Raw genomic sequence first — 17,077 nt, 5'->3', positions numbered from 1 at the left:
TTTTTTTTTTTAAATAAAACTACCACAAACTTTTCTTTTACCACTCAGCAATGGCACCACATATCATTCATGTATCATCACATCTTCAGGTTGTGCAAAAAAGTGCACGATTCACTCTAGTAAGTCAGTTAGGAAAGGCTGAACAGAAAGCTCACAATACTAGAAAATAGGCAATTACCCTAAAAATATAAAAAAAAGCTCTTTAAAAATTGTACAGCTTTTCATGTGGGTACCACCTGCACTTTAAAAATATCCTTTTTTTTCTGTATCTTTATCTGTCTTGGTTAATGTCTGATGGCAAACCATTTAGAGAAAGGATATCTGGAAGGTATGGTGGAAAAATGTGAGGCACTGTGAAATAAGAGAAGCACAAGATTATTCAGTTAAAATGAAGCAGCAATAACTGGGGAGGAGGAATACAAAAAATACAATTTACAAAACAATTTATTTTTGTATAACCCAAAATCACACAAGTACCATCTAAATGGGCTTTAACAGGCCCTGCCTTTTGACAGCCCCCCAGTGAAAAACTCCCAAAAAAAACCTTGTAGGGAAAAAGTAACCCTGGGAAAGGCAGTTTAAAGAGAGACCCCTTTCCAAGTAGTTGGGGGTGGTAAATACAACACAATACACAGAACAGAACACAACACAAGTAATCCTCAATACAATACAATAGTAGAATAGAAATATTACAGAAAAAATAAGAGGTGGTAAAAGATTAGTCATGTTAACAGTTTATCAGAACATGTACCACACATACATAGAGTGATGCTTGTCCAGCTGATGCACATGACGCTAATGCAATAATTTACAAGATAATAATAATCTGTTCATTTTAGGGGTCTGGTTTCTATCCTTGATGTGGCCATAGTACTACTGCTGCTAAAGTTTTTAAACATCATAACTGTTCTTAACAATAAACTGTTCTGTGCTGCTTTTCTATAGGCTTTGCTAAAGCATTTGATTCAGTAAATCACTATGTTCTTGTGCAAAAATTTAAAAGCATTAATATACCTTAAATGTGGTTCCTGGGCTAATTTTACTTTACTGAAACCCACAGAAGATTAGGAAAAATGATACCCTCTCTTTCCAGAGGCAGAGGTGTACCACAGAACTTTGTATTCAGCTAAACCTTGCTTTTCATTTGCACATCTCTATACAGATTACCCCTTACGATATCCTGATAATAGTTCTCGTGCTGAAACAATCCACTTTCTGCAATGAACTTTGAAAACCATATAGCTTGTGTTATCTGAACTTTTCCATTTTGTCAAAAAATAAATGATTTTCGAGAAAACTATGACCTTGGAAACTTGTCTAACAGCATGAGATTGCATTAGAATATAATTTGTTTTACCTTGCATCATGGCACAATTCTCCTTTTTCCTTTCAGTCCAATATCAGCAATACATAGTACTTTTATTTTGTCTGTTTCAGGAAAACAAGACTTCATTTACACATTACACAAGACACCATGGATAAAATAATGCTTCCCACTGTTTTTTTTATTATAGACAGCCTCTAAATATACCTTTTGTAAGACGGTTATTTTTTTTTTTATCACTCAGCAATTCATTTTATAAATGGTACTTCTTATAAAACACACCGTCGTGAACTTTACTGTAGGATTTTGATAACTGCCCTTTCAAGTCTATTAGAGGACACAGAAATTTACTGACTTTGCTAATTCTTCTGAAGAACACTTCATATAACTGGTTCACAATGTTACAGTTTTCATTTAGAGATTATAATTTGCGATAAAAAATAAATAACTCTTAATAACTAATATTTAGAAGACATACTTCAAATGACTGATACAATATCCAGTCTTAGATGGTCAATTTTAATGTTTTGAAATGAATTTTGAAGAGAATATTAGTATATAGACAACAATGTTAATATTAAGATTACTGAACATTAATTAAGCCTAAAAGATTTTTTGTTCTTTACATCATTAATTCTGTGTTATCCTTTAAATACTGTACTTCTGACTGCTTACTACCATACCAAACTGTATGTCTTGGCCAGGATCTCATCTCTCTATTATCCTTATATATAATTTGATACTATTTGTATGTATGGTGTTCGCGTCAATACCCCGTATGTATGGTATTCGCGTCAATACCCCGACTCAATACAAGTTAGAACCATTTAATGGGACTCTGTCTCTGTAGTTAGAACATCACGTGGCACACGCGGGTGCAGTATTGCATGATTGGCTAAGAATGTTCGAATGCTTCAGTGACACCGCTGGACGGCAGAGTATGGTAAGTCGGTGTTGGTTTGAGCAGATAACAGTAAGTTTGGTTGGTTTTTGGATTGTTGCTTTGGTGGGGCTTTCCAGGACTAACATCGTCGACTGACTTAAACCCTTCGACAGCTCCGGAACCGTAAGTAATTTAGAACGTATCGCCATTTGCTTGGTACGTCGAAATCTATCTTTGGGCAATTCGGTTTTGGCATCCGTCCTTCTGACATCTATTGGCAAACTGAGTAATGACGGCTGAGTATTCACAATGGTGTTAAAATTTTAGCCGATCTCAGATCTAAAATTACCACGCCAACATAATTATTACTCCGACTTCAATTACAGTCGTATAATACGGTTTCTTTTGAAAATTTGTTTGTCGGAAAAAATCAAATGAGGTGCGCCGAAGACCTGAGTTCACGTCTCGCAGCCATGTTTAAACAGGAAGCTCTTTATTACATCGGCCGAAAAGGTCTATTTTAAGCACAAATCAGTGACATGATAACAAAATCATTTCAAGGACTTAACAAAACAAATTATTCTTTGCAGAGAAAGTATGGATTTCACAAACGTAGAATTTGTAGCCTGATTTGATCGGGCTCCCAGTCACTAGTAATAAAATAATCCTGCGACGAGACAAGACTTTTTGGAAGATGAGGTATTTTGGAAGATTCTTTCAAGTCCCACGAGTCGAGACTTTGGCCATGAGATGTTTTCAAGTCACAACAACAACATTTATTTATATAGCACATTTTCGTACAAAAAAAATGTAGCTTAAAGTGCTTTACAAAATGGAGAATAGAAAAATAGAAGACACAGTAAAAAATAAAAATAAGTCAACATTAATTAACATAGAATAAGTAAGGTCCGATGGCCAGGGGGGACAGAAAAAACAAAAAAAAAACTCCAGACGGCTGGAGAAAAAAATAAAATCTGTAGGGATTCCAGACCATGAGACCGCCCAGTCCCCTCTGGGCATTCTACCTAACATAAGTGAAACAGTCCTCTTTGTATTTAGGGTTCTCATGGAAGGACTTGATGATGATAGTCACGTAGACTTCTGGCTTTCACGCCCTCCTCTCCACCATAGAAAACCATGCGCACGGTACTCTCACCTCTCATTCGTGTGAATTCTTTTGACACAACCAGTTCTTGCTCTCTCAGCTCTTACAAATTTTAACGTTTTCCTAACTTTACTTTCCCAATTAAAGAAGACATATTATGTTCAAATCTTATTGAAGAATTTCATCCTGAAGGGTTATTAACAGTAAAAATGAGTACACGGGCAATTCTAGCACAGAGAAATGATTAAGTCAAATGAATTAATGCCAAAAATGACGATTGGTTACATTGCAGATTGGTTAAATGCGTATCAATAGACTCTGCTGAAACAGTTGGTGGTGATGGTGCTTAAGATGAAAACATCAACTTAAAATATCACAAAGAATATCTACAACCGTTAAAACCGTCCGGTCTTCCACCACACAAATTACTGTAGAAAGAAGGATGTATCCAAGAAAGTATCCAAGAATGTAGTACATCTTCAGGGGATAACATTAGACAACAAAGGAGATCCTGATATGCCATTCATAATAAAATGTTAACAGTTGCCCGTTAGAATAGCTTTTGCAAAGACAATTTACAAATCTCAGAGCCAAACCATCAAAAAAGTCGTTTTATTTAATAGAGAGAAAGAAACGAAATTCAATCATGTGCAGCTATGTGTGGCGTTGTCACGATGAAAGTCCAAACACAGAATCACAATTCAATGCTATATTGATGAAAATTTCATTCAAAAAATTGTTTTTACTGAACTATTACAGTAAAAGTGTAAATTTAAAAAGTTTTTGCGTGTTAATTTCAAAGCCAAACTGAATGAAATTGTATTACACAACGAATAACTCTAACGCAACATGAAATAATTTACAATCAAATTATTACATTTTAATATTTGTTAATATGGTTAATTTACTCGCTGTAATGTAAAAGTTAGTACATTGTACATCCGCATCCCCAAATGCGAGTGACAGAACTGCAAAGAGGCTAGCGCATAGCGCAAGCACAGGGGTTGGCGAGAGAAGCGGGTAGGGGCCAAAACCCCCTAGTTGTAAATGAAAATTGAACTCTTGTGCGATTCAAGTTCAAGGTCCTTCTTTGATGCTATAAAGAATTCCAACATTCTAACAAAAAGAAACAGGTAAAGAAGTCTGGTGGCTGGAAAGCTTTTGGAACAATTAGTTTAACAGCCTCTCCCTGTCAAGATGTAGAATACGTACATATTAAGAAAAGGAACAATAGTTGACTGCTGTGACATCCAGCACAAGACATTTGCTACTATGGAACCACAACAACTCACACAGAAGTCAAACAGAAAGCTAGACTACAGGTTCATGCTCACGTCACATTTCTATACTACTTCTATTTCAGTAACTCTCCTAAATAACAGAACTCTGAGGAACACAGGTTGGGGCTAGAAAGTTGTAGATCTACTTGATCTTGTAGTAGAAATGTTAAGAAGATATACTGGAATCTGTCAACTTTGGCTGCTAAGAGGAGGAAATGGGGAAGGAGTTGTAACAGTAGTGAACTGCACACCACTTAAACACTTGATCTATCATCGAATGAGGTAACAGGGTTGGTCAGAACATGGATGACGAGAAAGGAAGGGGAAAAGACAAACTCAAAAAATAAAACTTACTTTGGAAACTAGCAACTGATAAATCTTCTGAAAAATGCAACAAAAACAAGACACAATATCAGAAAAAATTAAAACAAATTATAGACCCAACATCAAAGTGGACCATGTTTTTCCTGCATTGTATAAAATGGTAACTTCAAGAAAGCGATGTCATTAAGGCTCCAGTAGCATCAATTTAACTTCTTTGGTAAACTTCTAACTTCGACTAAGTAAGGCTTCAGATCAATCACTGAAATTACCCATGAGCTGACCAAGGCTGTCTTCTTACAAAACACCATGCTTATCTCTGTTGTACGTGAAATCAAAGAATTACTTTATCACATGCATCTGCACGATATTTTAATGACTAGGCTAATGAAAATATCCTGAAGCAGCCACTCTAACACCTGATAGTACAGCAAGTGCAAAAACATGGAAAAAATGTCATCATTTGAACCATTTCGAAGGTCAAATCTAGTTAGAATCTAATAAAAAGGACTGTAGATTACTGTTACAAGAATATAGAGAAAAGCCAAGCAAAATGACCCCTTTTATTGGCTAACTAAAAAGATTACAACATGCAAGCTTTTGAGGCAACTCAGGCCCCTTCTTCATATCGTGCCTGAAGAAGGGGCCAGAGTTGCCTCGAAAGCTTGCATGTTGTAATCTTTTTAGTTAGCCAATAAAAGGGGTCATTTTGCTTGGCTTTTCTCTACATTCATAATGGATAACACGGTACAACACCCTAGTACTACTGTTACAAGAACATATTGATATTGCATAACTGTTGCTTACTCTTGAGATATTGCTGCAGTAATATCTTGACAAAATGACCACCTCAGTCATTCCATCTTATTCAAAGATGTTTTAAGTGACATGCATTGTTCCAGTAACAGAAAGAAAAATGTATAATGTATACTGTATATGATTTGCTATCCTATCTAAGATCATGTTTGTAAAAGAATACAAAAATGTGTACATATATTTATGGAGTGCCTGTGGGGAAAAATGTGGATCTTTGAAATTGCTATTGATTTTCTCCCAAAGAAAATATATATATTTCTCTTTTGCTAGACTGCAATAAAATCAGTCTTTGGGTTTAATGATGAAAGCGTTAATAATATTTATTGCAAAAAGGATTTCATATAAAAAGAATTAGAGTTTCTGATTGTGGTAAAACTTTGCATTGCATCGATCTGTTCTTAACTCTATTTTTCTTTTTGTAAAAACTTGATTGCTTTGTATGGAGTGAAATAAAATTAATAAAAATAAAAAAACAAACAAAAAAAAAAACAAAACTTTGCATTGCTTTAAGATTCTTGTTATTAATGCTTGCCATGAAAGGCACCTATACAAAATGATGACTGATTAATAGTGCCAAGTATACCCAGGATATACAAGCTGCAGCTGCATTCAATGACTGTACTTACTATCTTATAGTTGCTTTGTAAGTTGCCTTGGATAAAAGCATCTGCTAAATAAATCATAATACTAGGCGTGGGGTATGTACTGTTTTGATACTACACAGATTCTACTTTCCTTTGCAAGAAGCAGAATACGCTAATAGAGTGAAGATACAGCACATGATTGTGTTGCCAGCTTTGTAGATGTATTATAAAAAATTTCAATTCCTGGGGTGAACTGGCTCTTTTGGGCCAGTGGTGATCCTTTTACCTTCTTATTTACTGTAATTATACTACAAAAATAAGTTGGTTAGGGACACAAAGGTTAGGAAGTTAAATAGTTGAAACAGCAAGTTGCTACTCACTCTGCAGGCTGGGTAAGTTAGCATCCTCAGGTTTTGTCTTCAACAAGTGTGGGAGACGAGTGTATCTATAGCCAAAGCCACAACCCTGGGGAGGAGAAGAGTAGCACGTCATTAAAACAAGCTTTGATGTTAAGTTTTCCTGAAACACTAGACAATGTCAGAGATATATGATGCAGCACTAATATCTATCTTCTGCTGGGAATGAAGTTATCTGCCACTCAGCTGTGTCAATAAAGATTTCAAGTAATCCAATTGTGTTTAACTGTTTTAGTTAATTGCTAAAATGAGAGGTTAACATTAAATCTCTAATACTTAAAGTCTATCAGAACAACCACCACTACATTCGAGAACAGTCCCCCACCACCTCCTGCGTCTTGCGTCTTCGATAGTTACCTGGTGAACTCCACTAGCAAATATGGCTGCATGTTACTATGATGGGCGGCACGGTGGCGCAATGGTAGCGCTGCTGCCTCGCAGTTAGGAGACCCGGGTTCGCTTCCCGGGTCCTCCCTGCGTGGAGTTTGCATGTTCTCCCGTGTCTGCGTGGGTTTCCTCCGGGCACTCCGGTTTCCTCCCACAATCCAAAGACATGCAGGTTAGGTGGATTGGCGATTCTAAATTGGCCCTAGTGCTTGGTGTGTGGGTGTGTTTGTGTGTGTCCTGCGGTGGGTTGGCACCCTGCCCAGGATTGGTTCCTGCCTTGTGCCCTATGTTGGCTGGGATTGGCTCCAGCAGACCCCCGTGACCCTGTATTCGGATTCAGCGGGTTGGAAAATGGCTGCATGTTACTATGATAATGTTGCTACTCTGCACTATACAACATTGCCACATGCTATTTGACCTGTTTTATAGTGCACAAAGTTTATTGTCTGTTTTGTATTCTGTATAGTGTCTACTGCACTCTGTAACTGGAAGCAGCTAAATGAGTAAGGATTCCAAAGCACTTGCTGCTAGTGACAAATAAAGGATCTTGAATCCAAAAAACAGATGTTCCTTATGGAATGGCACAGGTGGAAAGGAGAACACACCGGGAAGAGGTGCTTGTCATTCACACCTAGTACTTTTGTAAAGGAATATTTAAAATCATATTAGGTGTGACATTATGAATGGCTCCGTAAAGCCATTCACTTTCATACTTAATATTAAGATTGCATTTTTGTTTTCTGGATCATCATGCACGAACACAATTTCTGCACCTGTTCTGTGAAGATATGAAGATATACTGTTTTGTTTCTGCAACTGTATCTGGATTCGTTGATTGTTGCACAGTCTTGTCAAGCTACAATCTTGAAAGAAGTTGCCAGAATATTTAGACAAGGCTGCCTGCATCGTGACAAGTGCAGCAGATTTATTAAGGATGCAACTGAATTATGAGTTAATTTTCTAGACAACAAGTAGCTCTGTCAGAGTAAATCTTGTTAAGGGATTTTAAAATACGGTATTAACTGTAGTGTGTTTGTCAATCTGTCCAAGTGTTGTCATTTCTCTGGCACACAAATAGACCCACCAGTGGGGTAAACGAAGTTTCACTCCCTGGTTTCATTGTTGCTGGAAGCCTGACTGGGATTTATGTGCCTCTGTTGTGGAGATTTATTTCCCCAATTCCAGCAGTTCTAGTAACAGAACTGTCATTTTCCTCCTATACGCCTGACAACCAAAGGAATTACAACAACAAATGAATCGGCAGCAAATCAGACCAAGAAGATGCCAAAGTGGTTAGAAATTAAATTAACTAAAAAAATAAATTAATGATGTAGTCAAAGCAACAGTGACAGGAAGAAAGGCAGGCAGTGAACAAGAAAGGCATAAGAAACAACACAAATAAAAGGTATCATAAACAGAAATTGGGGTTAGAATATTAAACTCATATTGCTCTGAGACACAAGGAAGAAAAAAAGCAATGATGTGTACAGTACCCTCCACAGACGGACCAAGATCCAGTTAGTTTGTGCCCAGGGTCTCTGCTCATACGGTGCCAGCAGATTTTTCATCATGGCCATTCGCCTTTAAAGGATAAAAAAAAATAAATAAAAAATGTCAATATTTAAAGTCATACTATGTCATTGATTTAGTAAATTAAAAACCTTCAAAAAAAAAAAAAAAAATGAACCCACCTCCCACAAAACTGACTTTTTCTCCTGAACTCATTTCTTACAGAAGAAAACCCACAAGTCTGTAATATGAGTACGGGATCCCAGAAACCCTCTGCGACTTCAGGGCCAAACCATTACAACAGGACAATGTGGAAAGCATAGGACTGGACTAAGACCATACCAACCACGGTCAACACAACGCCAACAACATAGAATACCATGAAGATCACAGTACTAAAAAAAGGCCCATTTACAATTATGTTAAGTATGACCATGTCTGTCCACCCGTCCATTTTCAAGTATGCACTTACTGAACATGATCATGTTTACCCATTTATCTGTTTATCTAAACCACTAACACTAATTCAGTTTTTTTTTTTTTTTAATAATACCAATTTTGTTTCAAATGTCATAATATAGGGTGGCACAGTGTGTAGCGCTGCTGCCTCGCAGTTAGGAGACCCGGGTTCACTTCCTGGGTCCTCCCTGCATGGAGTTTGCATGTTCTCCCCGTGTCTGCGTGGGTTTCCTCCCACAGTCCAAAGACATGCAGGTTAGGCACATTGGTGATCCTAAATTGTCCCTAGTGTGTGCGCCCTTTAGTGGACTGGTGCCCTGCCTAGGGTTTGTTTCCTGCCTTGTGCCCTGTGTTGGCTGGGATTGGCTCCAGCAGACCCCCGTGACCCTGTAGTTAGAATATAGCAGGTTGGATAATGGATGAATGGAGGTCATAATATACTTGGACCTGAGCCTGGTGCCTTCTGTCAATGAATTTGCTTTTTTTATTTCTCAATTAAAAATATCTACCATTATATTAATAAGAATATAAAACCCAAGGCAACCTGATGATGTCGGATAAAAAAAGCAAATGACCTTCCACTTGACAAGTCTAACAATGCGAGGATTTGTTTATATTTCTGTAGTAATAATTGCTGTACAGCAAAGGACATTCTTTCCTTATCCATGTATCTCAAATGTGGTAGGCCATGTCCAACACAACTGCTGGTAACCTCTCTCTCTGGCACCTTAGCTATCTGTAGACATATTCTCATTTTAAGAGTCACCACTTCAATTGTCTTTGACCTACATATACCACCCAGTGTTTTATTAAAGTAGAAAAGTAGTCTCCAGAAGAAATACAAGCAAACCGATAAAACAGGTTTGAATAGAACTCATTAAGAAACAACAAAGATGAACAAACATTTTATCCAAATGATATATGAACCAATTACTCAAAATGTGTAGTGAGTGATTATGTAGTAATCTCCCCTAACTCTCCTAATTCCATTCACATTTGTGTTTATACCTGAAATCAGTTTTTGTATGTCAGCTTTGAGATTTCATTCATGTTCTCTGCATCGTGAAAACCATAGGGCTCTAAATTCCACACAATAGCCCAGCCAAAGGAAGAGTCCTCCTCTTGCATTTGGTGTTTCCTCAGAGCAAGTTTGATGTAAAAACTGTCAACCCAGCTGCCTAAACTGACAGAATTTGACCTTCATGTTTGTGGCTGCATAGAAGGCAGAAGACTTGTGAACTTTAAGTTTATTGCCGGGCAACCTACTTGCAGTTGCTAGGAAATTTAGGCTTCAGTACAGTATGGTGCTCACGTAACAAGTACTATGCTTTGAAGCATATAGCCATGAGTAACATTCATCCAATTTATCCAGTTTCAGTAAACATATTATAATGATGCCGTGCCCAGGGTTTGTTTCCTGCCTTGCACCCTGTGTTGGCTGGGATTGGCTCCAGCAGACCCCCGTGACCCTGTAGTTAGGATATAGCAGGTTGGATAATGGAGCGATGAATATAATAATGAATTTGCTAAGGTACTATAAATGTCAGACACGTTGATTTAAAATGACATGCAAATACATCAGATTTGCTTGTAGATAATTTACACACACGTTAACAAGATTCTTGGCAACATAAGCAGATGAAAAATGAAATACAGCAAAAGGGAGGTGTGGTAGAAAACAAGTAGATGTTTGCTTAGTTTAACCTCCAGTACCTGTCACAGCTTTAACTGAAAAAATAATAATGTGATAAAAAATGCAACTCATTTCCAAAAATAAGTTGCAAGATAGGGTTTCATTTCAAGTTTTCTCAGATGATTAAATTAAAAAAAGACTTTTTTGTTTTGCTTATTATCTCTTCCGTTTTTTTTTCTGAAATTACATTTTCAAACTTAATAAAAAAAAATAATCAATAAGATAGACTCACTGTTCTTCTGGAATGCACTCAACTGCATGTAGTGATTGAGGGTAACAAACATAACTTGCTAGAGCCTGCATCAAAGAGTCCTTGATATCTGAAAAGAGAAAGAAATTGGGGAACAATTTGATTAGCTACAGTAAAAAAAGAAAAACACAGAAGTTCCCAGATGAATCATTGGGGTCCCTGAGACCTCAAAGGGCTGGACTGGAAATCGTAAGGCGGCAGACTCAACACCATGTTAAGCAAAGGAAAGAAATAGAACAAAACTTTGTGCCATTATGAGCAATGCTACACATCCTGTCTCTGACACACAAACAATGAGGACTTTCAGCCAATGAATTATTCAGCAGAAGTATGTCAAGAAACATGACTAGAGCTCCTTTATACCAACAGCAATATGCTTGTATAGCACCTCATTGGGATTGTGACTGCCAAGTGTGTTGATCACTTGGAACATTTAACAAGGAATACACCACAGATTGTTACCCATTTTAATGGCTGGCACTTGGTCCACACTGGGACTTTTGAATTGTGGCCCTACATAACCTTCCACATGCTCCAACAGCATCTGGAGAAGATAAATGCTGCATTTATATTTGTCAATTCTTATCATGGGTCTCCTGGCTGAGGCTGATTGTGGATTTTTATGTTGAGAAAAATTTAATAATATAAGTGAAATACACAATTATATGTTTCATAATTGATTTGTATTGTTGTTCCGATTATTTTGTCATTGTTGTGGCTCTGAGGCTATAATACAAGTTGAAAAACTTTTCTATTGTGCATTTCGCAACACCAAATATGATCCAATTGTGGATCTGTCAATCATGGAGAATCCACTGAATCCACTGAACAGGATCATCTCCAGATAGAGGAGCAGCTTAAGCGACAGACTGCTGTCACCGTCCTGCTCCACTGACAGACTGAGGAGACCCCACACTATGCGACTCTTCAGTTCCACCCGGGATGGTAAACGTTAACATTATACTAAGTTATCATCTGTTATACCTGCATTTTTATCACTCTTTAATTTTCTATTGTTCTTTATCAGTATGCTGCTGCTGGAGTATGTGAATTTCCCCTTGGGATTAATAAAGTATCTATCTATCTGCCAATGCACGTAGCCAAAAAAAAATTATTGTGGAAAACCCCACACATGCAAAAATATAATAATAATATAGATAATATTAACACTTACCTTTTCTTGTATTCTGTGCACAAATATTACCAACCAGTTAAGGGATTCAGATGCTAGCAAGGTAAAAAAATCTCATTATCCTTTCATAGTCCTGCTAAAGCTTACTCACCTGTACCTATAATGCGAGAGTCAGCAAAGTGCTTTGCTAATATCGAAGCAAGCCGAGTCAAAGTTTGCTCATAGTCTAAAAAAGAAAATACAGCTCAGTTAACCATGGATATTATTGAAAAATAATAAAATAGATAAATAAATACACAAATAAATAAATGTGCAAGAGCTGAATACTTACAACAAATCTTTCTACAACATTTGGTACAGAATTATTGTACTATACCAGAACTATACCAATTTATTAATAAGTGGCACCATTCTGATAGCAAAAGCTCAACTAAAACAACTCTACCTGGCAGCTCCTCCATGCAATTTGATGGGCTAAAATAATTCTTCAGGGCACTATAGCTGTTCATGGCAACATTTAAGTAGAACTCGGGCATGAAAGCAAACAAGGAACCAGTGTTGTCTGCGTGTTCAATGGTGCGAATACACACGCGCAGCAGCCAATAGACGTCCAGCATTTTTTCCTGAAACACAATAACCCATGTTACTTCTGAAGCTCTTCTGCATACTAAATGCTTGGTACACAACCAAAGCAAGTACAATTTTGAATAAACCTTTTTATGGGGACAATAATCAATCCAGTTGGTTGTTACACAGTTCTGCATATAAAGCATTATCATAAGATACTTTACAAACAAAAAGATGGTAATTTTACCTCGGGATAATACTGCTAATCCACATAAATAAACAATACAACACAATTAAGTAAAAGTATGTAAATTAGCAGTTTACCAACAGCACACAGACTCAACATCAGTTTTGTTTTTTAACCTATTGACATTTTAATATGAAAGACATCCTCCTTCAGAAATTCACGTTTAGTTGCAGAAAAGAGACTAGAAAATCATAAGTCAGAGATTTACCAACAGTGAAAATTGCTTGGAAACAAGCCAGAATCAAAAACACAATACCTTGGAGTAGATGGTGGCATTTATCCAGGCCAATCTGCGACTCAAGTGATTAAGCTTTTCAGCAAACACCTTTTGACTCTTCACTAGCTCCTGCATGATGTCCTGCCTCTGTTGAAACAACATGCGCCAATTTACACATTTATTTATGCCAGTATTGGCTCCAGGGCTGATGTACCACTCTAGCTAAGCCAATGCCATCTGAAAGCTTAAGTCACTTGTTTACATGTTTTTTTTTTTGTGACTTATTATTAGAAATCAGACACAGTGGTGACTCTTGAAGGATTTCACCTATGATACATTCTAATTCAGGAAGGCTCCACTAAATGACCGTGCTGTTTAAGTACATTCTTTCTCTGCATGCACACTGCCCCTTCAGTGATTATTGTTTTAAACTGTAAAAAAAAACTGGATAAGTGAAAACCCCAAAATAATACAAAACCCATATCAATAGAATATCGATTAACAGTTCTCTAATAATAATTATTTTGTTAGAAGTTTGAAATTATTTCCTTAGACTCACATACTTAGACCAGGAACAATATTCTTGCTGCTCTTTTCGATCTACATGCTTCCATTAGGTCAGATTATCTCGGGGCATAATGTGAGCTACCACAGCTATGCTGACAACACGCAGCTGTATTTATCAATAGCACCTGATGACCCAGACTCTGTTGTTTCACTAACACAATGCCTTACTTGTGTTTCTGAATGGATGAGTAGTAATTTTCTCAAGCTAAATAAAGAGAAAACTAAAATGTAAGTGATTGGCAATAATGGATATAATGAGGTTATTAGAAATAAACTTGATGCATTAGTCAAGACGGAGGTAAAGAATTTAGGGGTAATTATTGACTTTGGCCTGAATTTTAAATCACATATTAATCAGATCACTAGGACAGCATTTTTTCACTTAAGAAATATAGCAAAAAGTTCAACATTATTTTAACATGGCTTTCCCATAACTTCATTTTAGTTTAATCCTGATGCTCTGTATATTCAATTAATTATCATTACTATTCATGGTGGCTCCAAAATCCGTATTAACCCCTGCTTTCTCTTCTGTTCTTTTTCTGGTTTTCTGTGGTGGCGACCTGCGCCACCACCACCACCTGATCAACGCACCGTTATGTCCCTACATTGATGGATTAAAGGCCAGAAGTCCACATGACCGCCATCATTAAGTCCTTCCATGAGAACCCTGAATACAATGAGGACTGACTATGAGGTCATTGATGATTGGTACAATACCTAGAGGGGACTGGGTGGTCTCATGGCCTGGAACCCCTGCAGATTTTATTATTTCTCTAGCCATCTGGAGTTTTTTTTTCTGTCCTCCCTGGCCATCAGACCTTACTTTTATTCTATGTTAATTAGTGTTCTCTTATTTTAATTCTTACTTTGTCTTTTTCTTCTCTTTCTTCATCATGTAAAGCACTTTAAGCTACATTATTTATATGAAAATGTGCTATAGAAATAAAGGTTGTTATTATTATTAAGCTCTTTTTATTATTATCCATCACTTTGTGATTACATCATATATTTCTGTTTTTGGTCTCCAAACTAGCTGAATTAGCGATGTTTCTATCTTCTTAGCAACTTTAAAGAGGTGTCTTAACCAAGATAGCTCCTGGCTGGATGACAGCTCCAGGTTCAGTTCTGCCACTACAGAGTGTTTAAATTACTCCACTGATTTCATGCACAGAAATAGACTCAATCTTTATGGCTAGAGTGAAAATCTCACATTTTCAGACAGGTTTTCATTTTGGTCTCTATCAAAGTTGCTGCCTTCTTGGATTGCCAGTAACTTTTAGTCAAATTAGAAGACCCTCTGATTAACAGTGCACTGAAGGTTTCTACTTTTTAAGTTACAACTTTCTCCAAAATGCCAGTAATTTCTTTAAGTATGACTACAGAAAAGCTACAGTTCACAAACAGCATTCAGTACATGGTATATAATGGATAATTTTAAGGTGTGTACAATACACAATTTTGCAGTGAATTATAGCATGTTGCACACAGATAGATGAAGACAGATGTACAATATGGGCAGCTCTCTGTGCCTGAAATATCAATAGAGCATTAGTGAAGACTGTCTCCAGAGCAAGGGTCTGCAAAGTCAGTCCTAGAGGTCCAAAGTGGCTGCATGTTGGTGTTCCAAATGATTACTGAATTAGAAACCAATCCTTGCCAATAACATACTTTATTTCATTTTATGGCTTGTTAGTGCCTTCATTCTGCCATGGTAGGTTATTCTTATACCACACATTTTTTCCCTTTCAAGGATGCCTTCAAAATGATTTGTAGCCTGACATGGATTAGTAATTCTCAGTCCTTCATTTTTTCCTCTGCAGTTTCCTTCTAAATATTTTATTAAACCAGACAGCTCATGATAAATACACAGAGATGTGAAAGGAAACAAGTTAGACGGGAAACTGCTGGTTCGTGTGTCATTTCCATCTTAATGGTAATAAGGAGCCACTAAAAAATGCAAACAGCACTATTAAACTAAAATGAGCAATTAAGGGTGGGGAATCTTGACATGCGAGATGACTAAAATGTAGCATAACATGTTACTTGAGCAGTAAGTGCTTCAACAGCAAGAGCTGACTTCTCATTAGGAAACTGGGTTGGAACAAATGTTTGTAGCCACTGTGGCCCTCTAAGACCATCTTTGCTGACCCCTGATCTAGAAGTGCACACCTTCACATTAACTGACAATGCAGAAATACTGCTGCTATTCTCCTCACTACTGGATAAAATATATTAAAAAAAGTGTGCAGTAACGATCAGGAAAGCTAGGCAGGTTCCTTAACAATGTTTTTTCAATTGTGACTTCCAAAAAAGTGATGGGTTGGAAGAATTCCATATTTAAGGCATTGTTGGATCTAAAGGGTGCTAAAACGGTATAAAGATCTATTATGGTCCAGATACCTAATGACTTTCAAGAATTAAAATACTGTATAAGTAAAGGATGGCTGGAATATAAAATTATCCTGCAATGGACCTGCATAAAACTGCAACTCTGCCTTAAAATGTTTCTTCTACTGGTTCTATATCTTTAGTGAGTCATATGTAACCAGATTCCTAGTAAATTGACGATAGTTCATAAGTTATATAGAGTGGAATATGAGCAATATTTTCTTTCCAAGGCTACCCAAGCAGTAAGATTTTCAATACCTTCAACTTCCTTCCATTGTTTCAAACTACAAATACTTGCAACGTGTAGTAAAGCTGGAAGTAAAGAAACATCATGGCACCCTCTGTCTCCGATCTGTGCAGTGTTGTCCTTTTAATAAATGGCCTTTTGTCCTTCCATATAAACACGCTTACTATTGCATCAAGCTCTTCACAAGAAGACTTGTTAATATAGGTATACACGAGCGCCCTGAAAGAGAAATATTATTTCATCCAGTATCTTGTTTTATGATTTTCATCTTGTTGTGGAAATTGAATATAAAATGATCTTTAAATTCCCTTGTGACTGTACTGTCAAATACCTAAACTGCCCAAAGGCAATCAGTGGAAAGTGCTGTAGTGAATGTAATGTGGCATGCAAATGAATGACTAAATAGAGCATGAGCACCCAGAGGTCCTGAAAAATGTATCTTGTAATGATGAGTTTGAGGTGGAAGTAAAAAGAAAAAAAAAATCCCAAATGGAGGGATTCTTTTATATCATTTCTTTCCTCATTATTCTTTGTTTTATTATTCATTTAATTTCTGACAATTTCTGAAGACAAATTGCAAGCAGTTCAATAAAAATTGTAAAAAGCATAGGCAATAGTGGACAGGCCTGTCTGGTTTGGCATTCTAATGTGAAGCAGTCAGAATTTGTACGGTTCACCCAGA

General features: G+C 36.9%; 1 protein-coding gene across 1 annotated transcript in view; it reads right to left on the bottom strand.

The window, feature by feature from the left end:
* LOC120541440 (E3 ubiquitin-protein ligase RNF123) overlaps nucleotides 1-17,077 on the bottom strand; it is a 131,403-nt gene that overhangs the window by 58,778 nt on the left and 55,548 nt on the right. The window contains exons 26-31 of the mRNA XM_039773063.1: nucleotides 13,230-13,337; nucleotides 12,605-12,782; nucleotides 12,311-12,385; nucleotides 11,010-11,097; nucleotides 8,610-8,697; nucleotides 6,694-6,778 (exon numbers count right to left, since the gene is read on the bottom strand). Of these exons, the coding sequence (XP_039628997.1) occupies nucleotides 6,694-6,778; nucleotides 8,610-8,697; nucleotides 11,010-11,097; nucleotides 12,311-12,385; nucleotides 12,605-12,782; nucleotides 13,230-13,337 (622 nt within the window). The remainder of the gene's footprint in view (nucleotides 1-6,693; nucleotides 6,779-8,609; nucleotides 8,698-11,009; nucleotides 11,098-12,310; nucleotides 12,386-12,604; nucleotides 12,783-13,229; nucleotides 13,338-17,077) is intronic.

Source organism: Polypterus senegalus, chromosome 12 (genome assembly GCF_016835505.1).
Source record: "Polypterus senegalus isolate Bchr_013 chromosome 12, ASM1683550v1, whole genome shotgun sequence".
Lineage (NCBI taxonomy): Eukaryota > Metazoa > Chordata > Cladistia > Polypteriformes > Polypteridae > Polypterus > Polypterus senegalus.
The sequence above is the reverse complement of the archived record's forward strand: the minus strand, read 5'-3'. Positions and strand labels throughout refer to the sequence as shown.